At 43.3% G+C, this 13,661-nt stretch overlaps 1 protein-coding gene across 1 annotated transcript; it reads left to right on the top strand.

The window, feature by feature from the left end:
* The first annotated feature begins 537 nt into the window (after positions 1-537).
* LOC129726425 (hypoxia up-regulated protein 1) lies at positions 538-13,629 on the top strand. The gene is made up of 3 exons (XM_055683088.1): positions 538-842; positions 915-1,247; positions 10,769-13,629. Exons 2-3 carry the CDS (start codon positions 922-924, stop codon positions 13,224-13,226), a joined length of 2,784 nt encoding a protein of 927 aa, XP_055539063.1. The 5' UTR covers positions 538-842; positions 915-921; the 3' UTR covers positions 13,227-13,629.
* The last annotated feature ends 32 nt before the right edge of the window (positions 13,630-13,661 follow it).

Below are 13,661 nucleotides of genomic sequence, written 5' to 3'. Positions count from 1 at the left end.
AATAATTTATTAGCAATTCAAATCACCAAAAAAGTCAAAAGACGTTTTGAGTTGTTACATCGATATTTACATTTTAACTTGATGAGCGGTCATGTTCCGGAGAACATTCAATATTCAACATTGCAGGTTGTTTGAATGGTTTCTTTTGTATAATTTCGAATCTTAAAGTAAATTTGAACATAATTTCCGTTTAAAAAAATGATTGAGGTTAAAAACTTCACAAGACGAGTGTGCCCCCTTTACAGAACAGCTTCTGCTATTCTCCGCCAGGCCAACTGGCAGGTGTTTGACACATTCTCGGCTGACGGAGAAAGGCAGCCGTCAGCCGCAGGGTTGCCGCATATACCGATTAATTTGTAAAATGTAGTTATTCGGACAATTTTCTATTCAAAAATCCGTATATACAGATTACAGATTTCTGTGAAAATTTACAGATTCGCACAAAATCTAAAAATTTATATGCTCTTCAGAAAACAAAAACATTGCAAATTAATAACACAGATCATAACTTGGCATCCCTGGGCGTCGGCATGTTTGACAGTTCGGGAGAAACACGTCAGTCGAACAGATTGGTGACCGTCGTCGTTGCGGCTGTTTTGCGGATTTGTCTCACTATTTCAGCTGAGCTAACCGCGGAGCACAACTTTCCATCTGGATTTGCCACAAGACGTTGGCCGAGGTGTAATTGTTTTCTGTTTGATTGCGTTAGTTTTCTGATAAAATTACTGGACAGTGGACTTTTTTGTTGTTGTGGGTATTCTACTTTGCGGCGTGTTGAAGGTGGCGAGAGAAAGTTTTTTTTGCTTTCCGTTTCCCATCTAGCTACAATCGGACCAGTTCAGGTAGGAATGCATTTTTGAATTAGCTTACCGCAATTTATTCATTATGAAGTAAAATCGATCGATGCATTGCAGTCGCAAAATGGGGCAGCGCCGTTGGATTTGGCTGCTAATTGCGGCGGTGGCATTTGAGGTGCTGCAGCTTACAGCCGGTGCGGCCGTAATGTCGGTGGATCTGGGTAGCGAGTGGATGAAGGTTGGCGTTGTCTCGCAGGGTGTACCCATGGAAATTGCGCTGAATAAGGAGTCCAAGCGAAAGACGCCAACGGCGATTGCCTTTCGGGATGGTGACCGCGTTGTGGGAGAAGATGCCTACAACATTGGCGTGCGGTTTCCCACGAATAATTTCGCCTATCTGATTGATCTGCTGGGTAAAACGATAGACAATCCAATGGTTGAACTATACAGGTATGTATTTGCAATTGTCATTCATAAAGGTTTTGTTCTTTTCGGTTTTTTTTCTCTAATAAAACAGTAAAGCAGGTATTAGACGAAGCGAATATTTGCACATTTAGTTTCGTAGACTTGGAGAGGTTATATCGGCTCATTTTTTTAAAATTGTTTTGCAGTAGGACTAGATCTGTTTTCTATAGTAAGGAACATTCTGCAAAAGTGAATAAGAAATGTTCAACGTTGTTACATCAGATTTCAAACGGTCCTAAATAATTTGTCATTGAATAGATAAAATGTGGAACAGTTTTCGGTACGATAATTATAACTATTACTTCACTGCTTAGTAGTGAAAATTACTGTGTACAATGAACCAACCACGTGCGAGCACGTCATGCACGGGCGTCAACAATAGACATCTACTGTGACATCCTCTGTTTCTGTGTTGGTGAGTTGCTCGGTTTTCTAGATCTCGTAACTTTTGAGTCCTCTCTTCAAATTGCCCACAAAGAGCTCATTTTTTTCATTAAATAGGCATGGAATGAATCAGATGATGGGAATTGGTCTAAGGGCCAGAGTGCCTTTTCTGACTTACGCCGGTGGGGGCGACATAGTTGCTCATAACGCACTGCGGGCGACCTACCCTAGCTATAACCTCACTGCTTCGGCATAGCCCACCCAGTAAAATCTTGATATGCGCAAAAAAAATGGAAATTGATCATTTTTACTTAATTCCAACATGTCCCAAACATGCCTAACGTGACAAGTATGCCAGAAGGGATGGTAAAGATTAAAATTAAAAAATTAAAATTCCGGATAATCGAGCCCGACCTGTATAAATTTTCCCGTTCACGGTCAGTCCGGAGCGAAAGAAGAGCGACTTTGATATTTCCTTCTCGCTGATTGTCAGCCACAGTTGCACCTTCTTGCGGAACTTGGTGTGTCAAATGAACTTCACCTCGGCGCTTACTTCCTTCGTGAAGGAATGTGGGTTAAGGTTGATCCACCGGGATCAACGGATGCGGTTAAGGGTGGCAGAAAGGCGGCGACGCATAAAGCCACAAACGCTACTCAAGTTCGCGGACTGCCGTAGCAATATCTCAAAGCACTTGAAACAGAGTCTGTTACGTATCTGCAACAACATTGCGAGGGTCGACTACACAGCGCTCACGAAGCGTTCTGAAACGGCGGAAAAAGCGCTTAAAAAGTGCCAAGCGCGTAAAAGCAACTGTGTCTGAATGCACACAAACGGTCGCGTTTGTTCTACAGAACCGGCCGGGAGAGCAGGTTCCCGCGAGCATCAAGGGGGTTGATCGAGATAAGAACACATGCTGGCCCGTCAATGGAGAATGTTGAACTCACGAATGAGAAGTCCAACAGGGACACCACGGGTAACGGTAAATGGACTACCGTGGTGAACAAGAAGCGGCAGAAGCGGGAAACGTGTGCACTAACTTGAGTAACTGTTAAAAAATTCACCATATGCCGTCATCATTCATACGCCCCTCGTATTGCGTGGCTCACTTCGGTCTACTTCGACAGAAAAACAAACACTGTCTATTCCATAAATGGCTGATGCAATCCCTTACGTTGCTCACGATAAATCGCCATTTTCATTTGTTGTACAATGTCCGATTTGCACAACAGATTTTGGGTCCGGTGTCACGAGTGCGCATAGATCGCGGATTATGAAGAGATCCGGTAATCGGATTGAGAGCTAGTGCTGTGCTGTTCAGAGAGGGAGTCAAAAATGTCGTCGATGAAGCGAAGCCGGAAGCGCCGAATACGTCCTGCACCTACAACGACGGAAAGACTCGGGCTCTGATCGGTCTCTCGATCGATGATGGCCAGACGCGCCACGTACTACACTGCACCACGGCTCGCGAGATGTGGACTTCACTGAAAAACCATCACACACGGTTATCGCTTGCCGCGAAAATTCAAGTTTTGCGGAAGCTTTTCCGGATGCACCTGCCGGAGAATGGAAATATGGCCGATCATTTGGCAAATATCACGCAACTGTCCAATCGGCTGTCGAACATGGGTGATGCACTGAAAGACTATTTGCTTGTTGCTATTATTTTGTCGAGCCCTAACGATTCCTACGATGGGCAAATCACGGCGTTGGAAAGCCGCTTCGAGGTTGAGTTAACACTGGAGTTTGTGAAGGGCAAGTTGCTTGACAAATGGCGAAAGCAGTGCGAGAAGTTCGGTGGCAAGCTAGCGGAAGTGGAGAAAAAAAATACTGAAAACGGAAGTGAGTCAAAAGAAGCAAAAGAAGAAAGAAAGAGTGTGCCACTATTGTGGTAAAGAAGGACATTTCCGTCGGGACTGTCGAAAGCTGGAATACGACAAAATGAAGGAAAAGGAGCGTGATAAACATCAGAAAGCTAACATCGTGGTTGGAGAAAAAGAATCTGACTAGGTGTGTCTGGCTGCTGGTCCTCTGGTTGGTGGTTCCGGCGACGTTGTGTGGTGTCTAGACCAGCCTACGAAAAAGTACTGCTTTTTTCCTACTGTCGTTTTAAACGAGTATTAACTGCTGGTGACTAAACTCTACATCCATCAAAGTTAGCTGTTACGACACTGTGCAAAGCATATTGGCATTGGAGAAGTTGATTAACATGCCGATACTGTTCAACGCCTCCTTATTCGATATTTAATTAAAAGCGTTTCCGTACACCCTTTGCTACTGTTAGGCTCTAAATTCTGTATGTCTTCCTCCATAATCAGTATGTAGCGGTAACAGCCGTTTTGCTATGATAACATCCTTCGATTTGTCGATAGACGACTGTCATGAGCGGCTGTTATGAACTGTCATGTGTTTAATTTATATCGATTGAATAGCTGCAAATTGTGGATTCTTGATCATAAAACAAGCACATCCTCTCAACCAAGGTATAAGGAAATTACCGTAATTTTTGTTGTTTCATTTTCATTTTCTCGCCGTTTCGAATTGTAATTGGAAGCTACGGTGGCCACTTTACAAGGATATCTTGCCCAGGGATTGTCAAGAGTAGACAGCGAAAAGGCTTGCATTGACTTGCAAAATATAAAATAAACTAATGAGTTGCAATATTTATCAAACACCACTTACACTTCAGCTAACATAATATAGAAATTACTCAAAAAAGCTAGTATATTTCTTCACCGTAACCACAAAAAAACATCAAGTTGTTCCATAACATTTCAATGATTCATTTATTTTGTTTGTTGCAATTCACAGCATACGATCGAGTTCACTGATTCTTGTGATAATATCAACGAATTATTGCTTTTAAAATTGATAAGATGTACAGAATTGCTGTCAACCCAAAAGACTTAAAATCTTCCTAGGCAAAAAAAAAATTAAAAATGACCGCCAAAAACTTTTACTAAGCTGCGCTAAATTTCTAAATTATGAGAATCTAGAAAATTAGGGTTGCAGAAATTGGAAACGAATCGTCCAAATAGGTTGCTGTTTTTCGTTCACGTTTTGGTTTATGACGTTTCCAGGTTACAGGTTGAAAATAATTTCGTTGGTGTGGAGAAAATTCGCTTCCCCCCGAAACCCCGGAGACTACCTCCCAGACCCGGAAACTTCAGGGGAAACCTGGAGAAGTGGCGCACCTTAAATTCTTCTATATGCTCTTGCGAGTAAACACACAGCCGCTTGCAATTGGATCTTACCCATCGCTAACATAAGCTTTTACAACGCTTAATGATAACGACAGGCATGCTATGATGAAAAAAATCACAGGAGGGTTGTGTGCAAAGCCACAACCGCAAGGTTGAAGTAGAATACTTTTACAAGAAAGATAACCCGGCTGCTTGCGTGTCAGTCATTTTGAAATCGGATTTGTTTCGTATATACCGCTTGGTAAGCACAGTATTAACAAATCGTAATAAACATCACACTGCTGTGCATTTGCAGCAGCATCAAACCTCAGTTGCAGTTTATTAATAACTATTCATTATGCTTTTCCAAAACCATTAAGTAGCCTTGAAAAAGGCCGATTGCTGCAATTGCAATTTTCATTCAATTATTGCATAAATGCTTCATGGTCAGATATACCCGCTGCAACTACTACGCTATTCGTAGCCATGCCACAGTTGTGGCCGCTATACGCTGCCATTGGTATCCACTGTCCCTGCATCAACTGGCCCAGCTGCTATCGATGCAGAGATCCGCTGCAACTGGTACGCTATCCATTGCTACCCCACAGCTGTGGCCGCTATCCGCTATCGCTGGTATCCACTGCACTGCTACTGCTGCTGCTAAGGGATGACTGCTGTTGTCGCTGTCTAGAACTATTATGAGCAGCCTTGGCTGAAATAGGCTCTTATATAGGCCAAATAGCATATTTTCAATCAGCAATCATATCGTCAGTTGAATTCAATACTAGCACAACTCAAAATTCATAGTTTCGAGAAAAACGCGTTTGAAAATTTGCGTCAAAAATTTCTTTTTTTCATTTTCGTGAAAAAATCCAATTTAAGATTTCTCATATTTACTGAACTTGTTTGGGTCTATCATGTGCATGTAATAAGCAAGTAATAAGAATTGTAACCCCATTTTTCTGTCTTTTTAGTGCAATAAAGGCACATCTACTAATATTTCTGTAAATATTGTGAATTTTGAAACGGGTCTTTGTCAGATGAAACTTCATAGTATTTGGCATCGTTTGCCATCAATAACTCAAAACTGCAAAATTTTGAGTTGTGCCAGTTTTGAATTTAACTGACGATATAACCACCAATCAGAGGTCGAATTTTTCGTTTTGACAAGACTTGAATAAAATAATAAAATTACAATTTCTTTATTTGGGAAGAATCTTAGAAGATTTTCCAATCTGTTGCTGCAAGGACGAAGGAAATCCATTGAATACTAACCGATTTATTAGCATTTGAAATTGGACATATTTTTCACTTTTTTCGGTTTTAGATTTTCCTTTCACATCCCTATGTAGCCGAACTTCCTGAGAGAAGTATTCTACTTCAAAAGACAATTTCAACGTGTTGTAACGTGCTGGAGCACGAAATCTATGTCTGTGATAGGGAACCTTCACGTTCACGAGGCATGACTGGAGAAACGCGTCTGATAATGTGGTAAAATTTTTAATGTCTTTTTGTGCAAATTATTGTGCTCAGACAAAAACTTATTTTGAATTGGATGAATTTTTAGTGAATAAACGTTAACCGTTTGTTATTCAAAGTTGGTCATGTTGGTGCGACAGATTTAAATTGCTAGGATGCAACACAGAATGCTTGCTTGCGTTGACTTGTTTATTTGCCTTGAAAAAGGCATTCTGATGTTCAAAATTGGATTTCCTGATGGCAATCTTCATGCTGCCTCAACACGGGGGGAATGATGGCTGTCTGGCGACACACGCTGAGAAAACCCGCGCTGCTCCTGAGACATGGTGACCAACCACAGGGCTAGTGCTGCTGCTAAGGAAGGACGACTGCTGTTGTCGCTGTCTAGAACTATTATGAGCGGCTCCGGCTGAAACAGGTTCTTATATAGGTCAAATAGCATGTTTTAAATTGCAAGGTATATGATCCTGTCGACCGTGCTTGGGAAGCAAGCATATAACGACCAATCAGAGGTCGAATTTTTCGTTTTGACAAGGCTTGACTATTTTCAATAGTACAATAGTGTTATCTTATTTTGGGAAGAATCTTAGAAGATTTTCCAATCTATTGCTGCAAGAACGAAGGAAATCCATCGAATACTAACCGATTTATTAGCATTTGAAATTGGACATATTTTTCACTTTTTCTAGGTTTTAGATTTTCATTTCACATCCCTATGTAGCCGAACTTCCTGAGAGAAGTATTCTACTTCAAAAAAACCAAAAAGGCATGGTTTGCATCGCGCACAGGCAAGAGGCATAACAGTAGTATAATCACTGAAGTCCATGGCGAACGCAACGGCAGCGCTGCAAGTCGCACAATTTTGTTTCCATGGACTGTTACGTTTTTGCTAGTGTTACTACTGTTGCTCAGGAAGAAGCCCTCCTGTCGTCTAACGGCTGTCGTAGTACTGTACATTTTCTAAGGCTTGTCTAGACTCGGGAGCCACATCGCATATGGAAAATGTGACGGAAATAGATTCGACGATTGGCCTTGCTGATGGCAAACAGATCGCAGCGGTAGGTGTTGGTTTGAGCAGATTTCGATCACTGAATGAAAATGGTAAGGAGGTTCCTGTGATCTTCAAGCAGGTGTATCATGTTCCAGCGTTGGCCGGAAATCTTCTGTCGGTAAGCCGACTAACCGACGAGGGATGTTCTGTCTTGTTCAATAGAACTAACTGCGAAATCCAGAAAAATGGAAAGGTTATGCTTTAGGCTGAAAGAAGTGGAAACTTGTACCGGCTGAAATTTTTTGTTCAGAAGGCGTTTACGGCGACGGCAGGCCACAGGACGAATTACATTCCTGGGTGGCATCGTCGTCTTGGCCATCGAGCTAAGCAAGCTGTGGCGAGAATCGTCCAACAGGGTTTGGGAACCGGTCTGAACTTTAGGAATGTGATGTGGAATCCGATTGGGGAGTGTGCTATGAGGGGAAATTGGAGATCTCGTCTATACCGACTTATGTGGGCCTTTGGAGGTAGTAACTTTCAGTGGAAACCGTTACCTGATGACGACGGTTGGCAATTACAGCCGGTATTGCGTTCTGTTTCTGCTAACCAACAAGTCTGTGGCTGGCGACAAAATCGTCGAGTATTCGAAGATGATGCAGGACCAGTTTGGACAATTGCCAAAAGTGATCCGCTCAGATAGAGGCGGAGAGTATTCCGACAATGAATTGAAGAGATTTTTGACGATGAATGGAATTCGACTGGAGCAGACAGCCCCGTATAGTCCGCAACAAAACGGGACAGCTGAGCGGAAGAATCGAACTTTGCAAGAGATGATGCGATGTCTTCTAACGGAAGCTGGTCTAGGCGAACAATACTGTGGCGAAGCAGTTTCAACTGCCAATTTCCTGCGAAACTTGCTGCCGACTGCCGCGATTGAAGCTACGCCGTACGAACGCTGGTGGAAGAAGAAACCCAGCTGTTCTTTCCTGCGTGTGTTCGGCACTGAAGCGTATGTTCACGTACCGGACGAGAAAATGCGGAAATTGGATCCGAAAGTGAAAAAGATGGTATTCGTCGGGTACGCCGACGGAAGGAAGGCCCATCGTTTGTTAGACCCCGCGACGATCCGTGTCACCATTAGCAGGGACGCCAAGTTCCTTGAGCTGGCTAGTGGTACTCACGGGGAACTTCAATCTAGTACAAGCTTTATTCTTCCCGCAAAAAGAAAAGCTATTTTGAAGCTACCTGCCCTCGACGAGAATGACGTGAATGAACCGGAAATCGAGGAACCGGAAGAAGCTGAGCACAATTCTGCTGAGACCGAGTCCGATTTCGAAGGATTCAAACCTGAAGAAATTTTTCATCGATCATCCCGCATCGACGAGGGGATTTTCCCTCGTCGTATTATTGATGAGACTTTCTATGTTCAGACTGCAGACGATGAGCCGCAAAGCTTGGAAGCGGCATTATTTGGTCCGGACGAAGTGGCATGGAGAGCTACGACGAGGAGGAGTTGAATTCCCATGATCGGAATGGCACGTGGGGCTCATCGAACTTCCACTCGGTTGCAAGGCGGTCGGCTGTAGGTGGATCTATAAAATCAAAAGTAGTGCGGCCAATGAGATCGTCAAATATAAAGCTTGTCTTGTAGCCCAGGGCTACACACAGAAGTATGGGCAGGATTTCGAGGAAACATTCGCCCCTGCGATCCAGCAAACTACCCTACCAGCTTTGCTCACAGAGAACAGACATTCATGTCCATATAAAGAAATATGAAAATCGTGCGTAAAAATTTGAATCCAAATTCATTAATACACTAACGACATCTGTCTTGTAGTGCCTCAGTTGCACTGCATAAATATTGCTGTATCGATATTTTATCGATATTTGTGCTTGGTTTTTAAATGACGCGAGCGCCACATAGCGGGAGCATTACCACTTACTGTTAAATGACGGTTGCAAGTTTTTACACATCTTTTGAAAATAACATGAACGTCTGTTCTCTGTGCTTTGCTAGCAGTAGCATCCTAACGTAATCTGGTGCTCCGACAAGTTGGACGCCAAGACTGCATACCTTTACGGAAACTTGGCAGAAGAACTGTACATGAAACAACCGCCTGGTTTGTACTGAGCTTAGATTAGACACCAAGATCGTTAGTGAACTAAGAGTCTACCTGCTCGTCTATGTCGACGACATGCGACCAGTATGCCAAGATTCTTCGGAGATCGACCGAGTGATTAAAGCATTGAATGCGAAGTTTGACATTACCGATTTAGGAGACCCAAGCTTCTTCCTAGGTTTGAAAATTCAGCGACAGGACGGAAAATACAGCATTTGCTTGGAGAGCTATATCGGCAAAATCTCTGCAAGATTAGGACAACATGACGCCAAAAAAAATTTCAAAATTGGCTGATGCAATCTCTTAACACATTTTGGCATTCTTCACTCCATGTGTAATTAAACTAAATCGAACTAACACGTTGCGCATGATGAATCGCGTTTTTAATTTGTTGTACAATGTCCGATTTGCCCAACACTAACCAAATCTTGTTGAAAGTTTTGGCGAAGCTCATCTTAGATCTGGCCAATGTCGGTGCTAAAAATACCTACAGCAGAAACGGTGCGGAATCGATCATCGACGTGACGTTCGGCAGCCCGGGACTGATTACAAACTGGCGGGTAGACAAAGCCATACTAATAACAACCACCAGTCGGTCAGCTTTAGTTTAGACACGAGACAGGGCCAATACCCCAACCACTCGCGGCTGGAAGTCATCACATTTTGATGCCGATGTATTTGCGAAAGTAATAAGTTGGGACCTCGAAGGAGGGAGGGCCTCCTACTATCGCGGGCGTGCGAAAAGAGAGAATTGAAAGGTCTCCGGTGTACTGGTGGATCGACGCGATAGCTGACCTGTGGTTGGTAAAAATCCCAAAAATCACATTTATCTAAACGAGACCTTGTTACTAATCAAACTTCAAAATTGACTGGTTTTAAAAGGTGGGTTAAAATTCGTTGGGCGTTTGATAGCTTAAAACACTCGCTAGCACAATCGAGCCGTCCTAATCGATATCTAGTTAACAATGCGGAAGCTACTATGTTTCCGAGTAAAGAAAAATACTAAATAGAAGCATAATAATCACAGATAAGATAAAGTGCTCAACCTCGTTGATATTTGAATCCGCGTGAAAAACTCAAAAGCACGTTCCGAAATCAGTGTGCAGTAAATTCTAATGGCGAATCATAAATTTGATTGAGAAAGATTGTACAAAATTTGGAGCATGTTTCATCTATAAGATATTATTTTTTGTGTAAGCAAATATTAGTTTATTTATTGGAGGTTCTGTTGATTTTTTTTCTGTTTCTTTTTCTCTTTTGAATCGATTTATTTACTTATCGAGTTTTAAACTCACACATAAAACGTTTCACGAGATGCATACCATTCACCAACCAATTTCCTTCTTTTCCAGACAACGCTTCCCGTATTACGACATTGTGGAAGACCCGGTACGCCACACGGTAGTGTTCCGCAACGGCGAAGATCTGTACACGATCGAGGAGCTAATCGCGCAGATCTTGCAGGTCGCTAAAGGTTACGCCGAGGATGCTACCGGGCAAACGGTTACCCAATGCGTTCTAGTGGTACCGGGTTTCTTCGGCCAGGCCGAACGACAGGCACTGGTAGCGTCGGCGAAGCTGGCCAACTTGAACGTGCTGCAGCTGATCAATGATTACACGGCTGTGGCCCTGAACTATGGCATCTTCCGGCGGAAGGAGTTCAACGAAACGGCGCATTACTTTGTGTTCTACGATATGGGGGCGTACAAGACGACCGCTTCGGTAATTAGTTATCAGCTGGTTAAGGATAAAGCCACCCGAGAGGTGCTACCCGTGGTTCAGGTGATTGGTGTAGGCTACGACCGAACCCTAGGTGGGTTGGAAATGCAAATTCGTCTTCGGGATTTCCTTGGAAAAGAGTTTGATAAGATGGGCAAGACGAAAAATAGTGTGTTTAAAAATCCGCGAGCGCTAGCTAAATTATTCAAAGAAGCAGGTCGATTGAAGAACGTTCTTAGCGCCAACACGGAACACTACGCACAGATCGAAGGTTTACTAGACGAGCAAGATTTTCGACTGCTTGTAACACGGGAACAGTTCGAGAAGCTATGTGAGGATTTATTTGCGCGGGTTACTGGTCCGATCGATCGTGCTTTAGCTGCGTCAGGACTTTCGATCGAACTAATGAACCAAGTGGTGCTTTTCGGAGGCAACACGCGAGTACCGAAGGTGCAGGAAGTACTTAAAGCTCACATCAAGCAAGAATTAGGTAAAAATTTGAATGCTGACGAGGCGGCCTGCATGGGAGCTGTTTACAGAGCAGCGGATCTGGCTACTGGATTTAAGGTGAAAAAGTTTGTTGTCAAGGATGCCGTTCTCTTCCCGATTCAGGTTGTCTTTGCTCGTGAAGGAGATAGCGCGAAAATGGTTCGAAGGACTCTTTTCGGTGCGATGAACGCCTATCCACAGAAAAAGGTTATCACCTTCAATAAGCACACTGACGACTTTGATTTTTCGGTCGATTATGCCGACCTTGATTCGGTGCTCAGCAAGGAGGAGATTACTAACTTGGGTTCGCTGAATCTCACCCGTGTGAGCCTAAAAGAAGTGGGCAAAAAGCTTAACGCTTCGTTAGCGTCGGATAATGTTGTATCAAAGGGCATCAAGGCACACTTCGCTCTGGATGATTCTGGTCTGTTTTCACTGGCTAACGTAGAGCTAGTTTTGGAAAATACAGTCAAAGAGGAAGAAGAAGGGCCACTGCAGAAAATAGGCAACACAATTAGTAAACTCTTCTCAGGAAATTCTGACGATGACAAAGCAACTGTTACGGAAGAGACAACCAAAGAGGAAAGTTCCAGCGAGCAAGGAGAAGAATCGAAACCAGAGGAGCCGGCAAGCAATGTGACTAATGCGGAAAATGCCACCGCTGCGGAGGGAACCAATTCCACTCAGAACAAAACCGAACAAATCAAAACGGTCACAGTTCGCAAGCAGATTCCTGCGGATATTGAACTGGCCTTCGTTAAACCTTTGGACGGTGCCGATTTTGAAAGTTCTCTAGCTAAGATTCGTGCTTTGAATGAAGCTGATAGTAGCAAAAAACGTCGTGAAACTGCATTAAATGCTTTGGAAAGCTTTGTTATCGATGCACAGGTAAAACTTGACGAAGAAGAGTATGCGTCATGTGCCACACCGGAAGAGGCGCAATCTATTCGAAAATCTTGTGGCGAAATTTCCGAATGGTTGTACGAGGATGGCATTGATGCTGACGCTGAGACGTTCGAGAAGAAACTGGAAGAGGTTCGATCGGTTGCCCACCAGGTCTACGCACGACACTGGGAACACAAGGAAAGGCCAGAAGCGCTGAAAGCACTGGCAAAGATGATTGAAGGCGCTGAGGGATTCCTGGATAAGGCACGGAATTTCACCAAAGAAAGCAACACGGAGAAGGACGTCTTTACCCAAGTCGAAATCGAAACACTCGAACGGGTCATCAAAGAGACAATCGAATGGAAGAAGACCGAAGTGGTTGAACAGAACAAACTATCGCGAAATACAGCTGTACGGCTGACAGTGAAGGACCTGACTGATAAAATGGCTCTGCTGGATCGAGAGGTTAAATATTTGGTCAACAAACTGAAATTGTGGCGACCGAAGGTGAAGCCAACGCCACCACCAAAGGTAGAAAAGACCAAGGAAGGAGAGGAGAGTGTGAAAGAAGAACCAGTGTTGGAGGAAACGCCAAAACAGACTGAAGAAACAGCATCCGATGAGCCACAGGAAAAGCAAACGACCGAACAGGACGAAGATGTCATTAATCCGAGTAAAACGGAGGAAAGTTCCAGCGAAAAGCACACTGAACTGTAGGCAGAACCGTTGTGATACTTTAGCACATGTTCATCCATCCATTTCTAGCTTGGTTTGATGGTTTGGTCTAGTTTAAATATTTATTTGTTTTTCAAGGTTTCTTTTTAGTATTTGCTAATGTCGCTCTCCCGTCTAGCATAATATCATTCCGTGGCGCAGGCCGAGTTCTCTCATTTATTTCAACCAGTTTGTAGGCTTTTCTTAGAAGAGAAACGAACAGCAGGAGGTAATGCATAAGGTGACTGATAAGCCGTACAGGCACTGATAAATTGGTAGTGCACTTTAATTAGCAACTAATGAATTGTGGATAAAGTTAACAATACAAACTACGACAAACAGACGACAATTGGCGAACCAAAACAAATCAATTGAAATATGAACAGGAGGAAATGTGATTCCCTAATGGATTGGTGTATCTGTTTTTTTTTTTGCTTC

Source organism: Wyeomyia smithii, chromosome 3 (assembly GCF_029784165.1).
Source record: "Wyeomyia smithii strain HCP4-BCI-WySm-NY-G18 chromosome 3, ASM2978416v1, whole genome shotgun sequence".
Lineage (NCBI taxonomy): Eukaryota > Metazoa > Arthropoda > Insecta > Diptera > Culicidae > Wyeomyia > Wyeomyia smithii.
The sequence above is the reverse complement of the archived record's forward strand: the minus strand, read 5'-3'. Positions and strand labels throughout refer to the sequence as shown.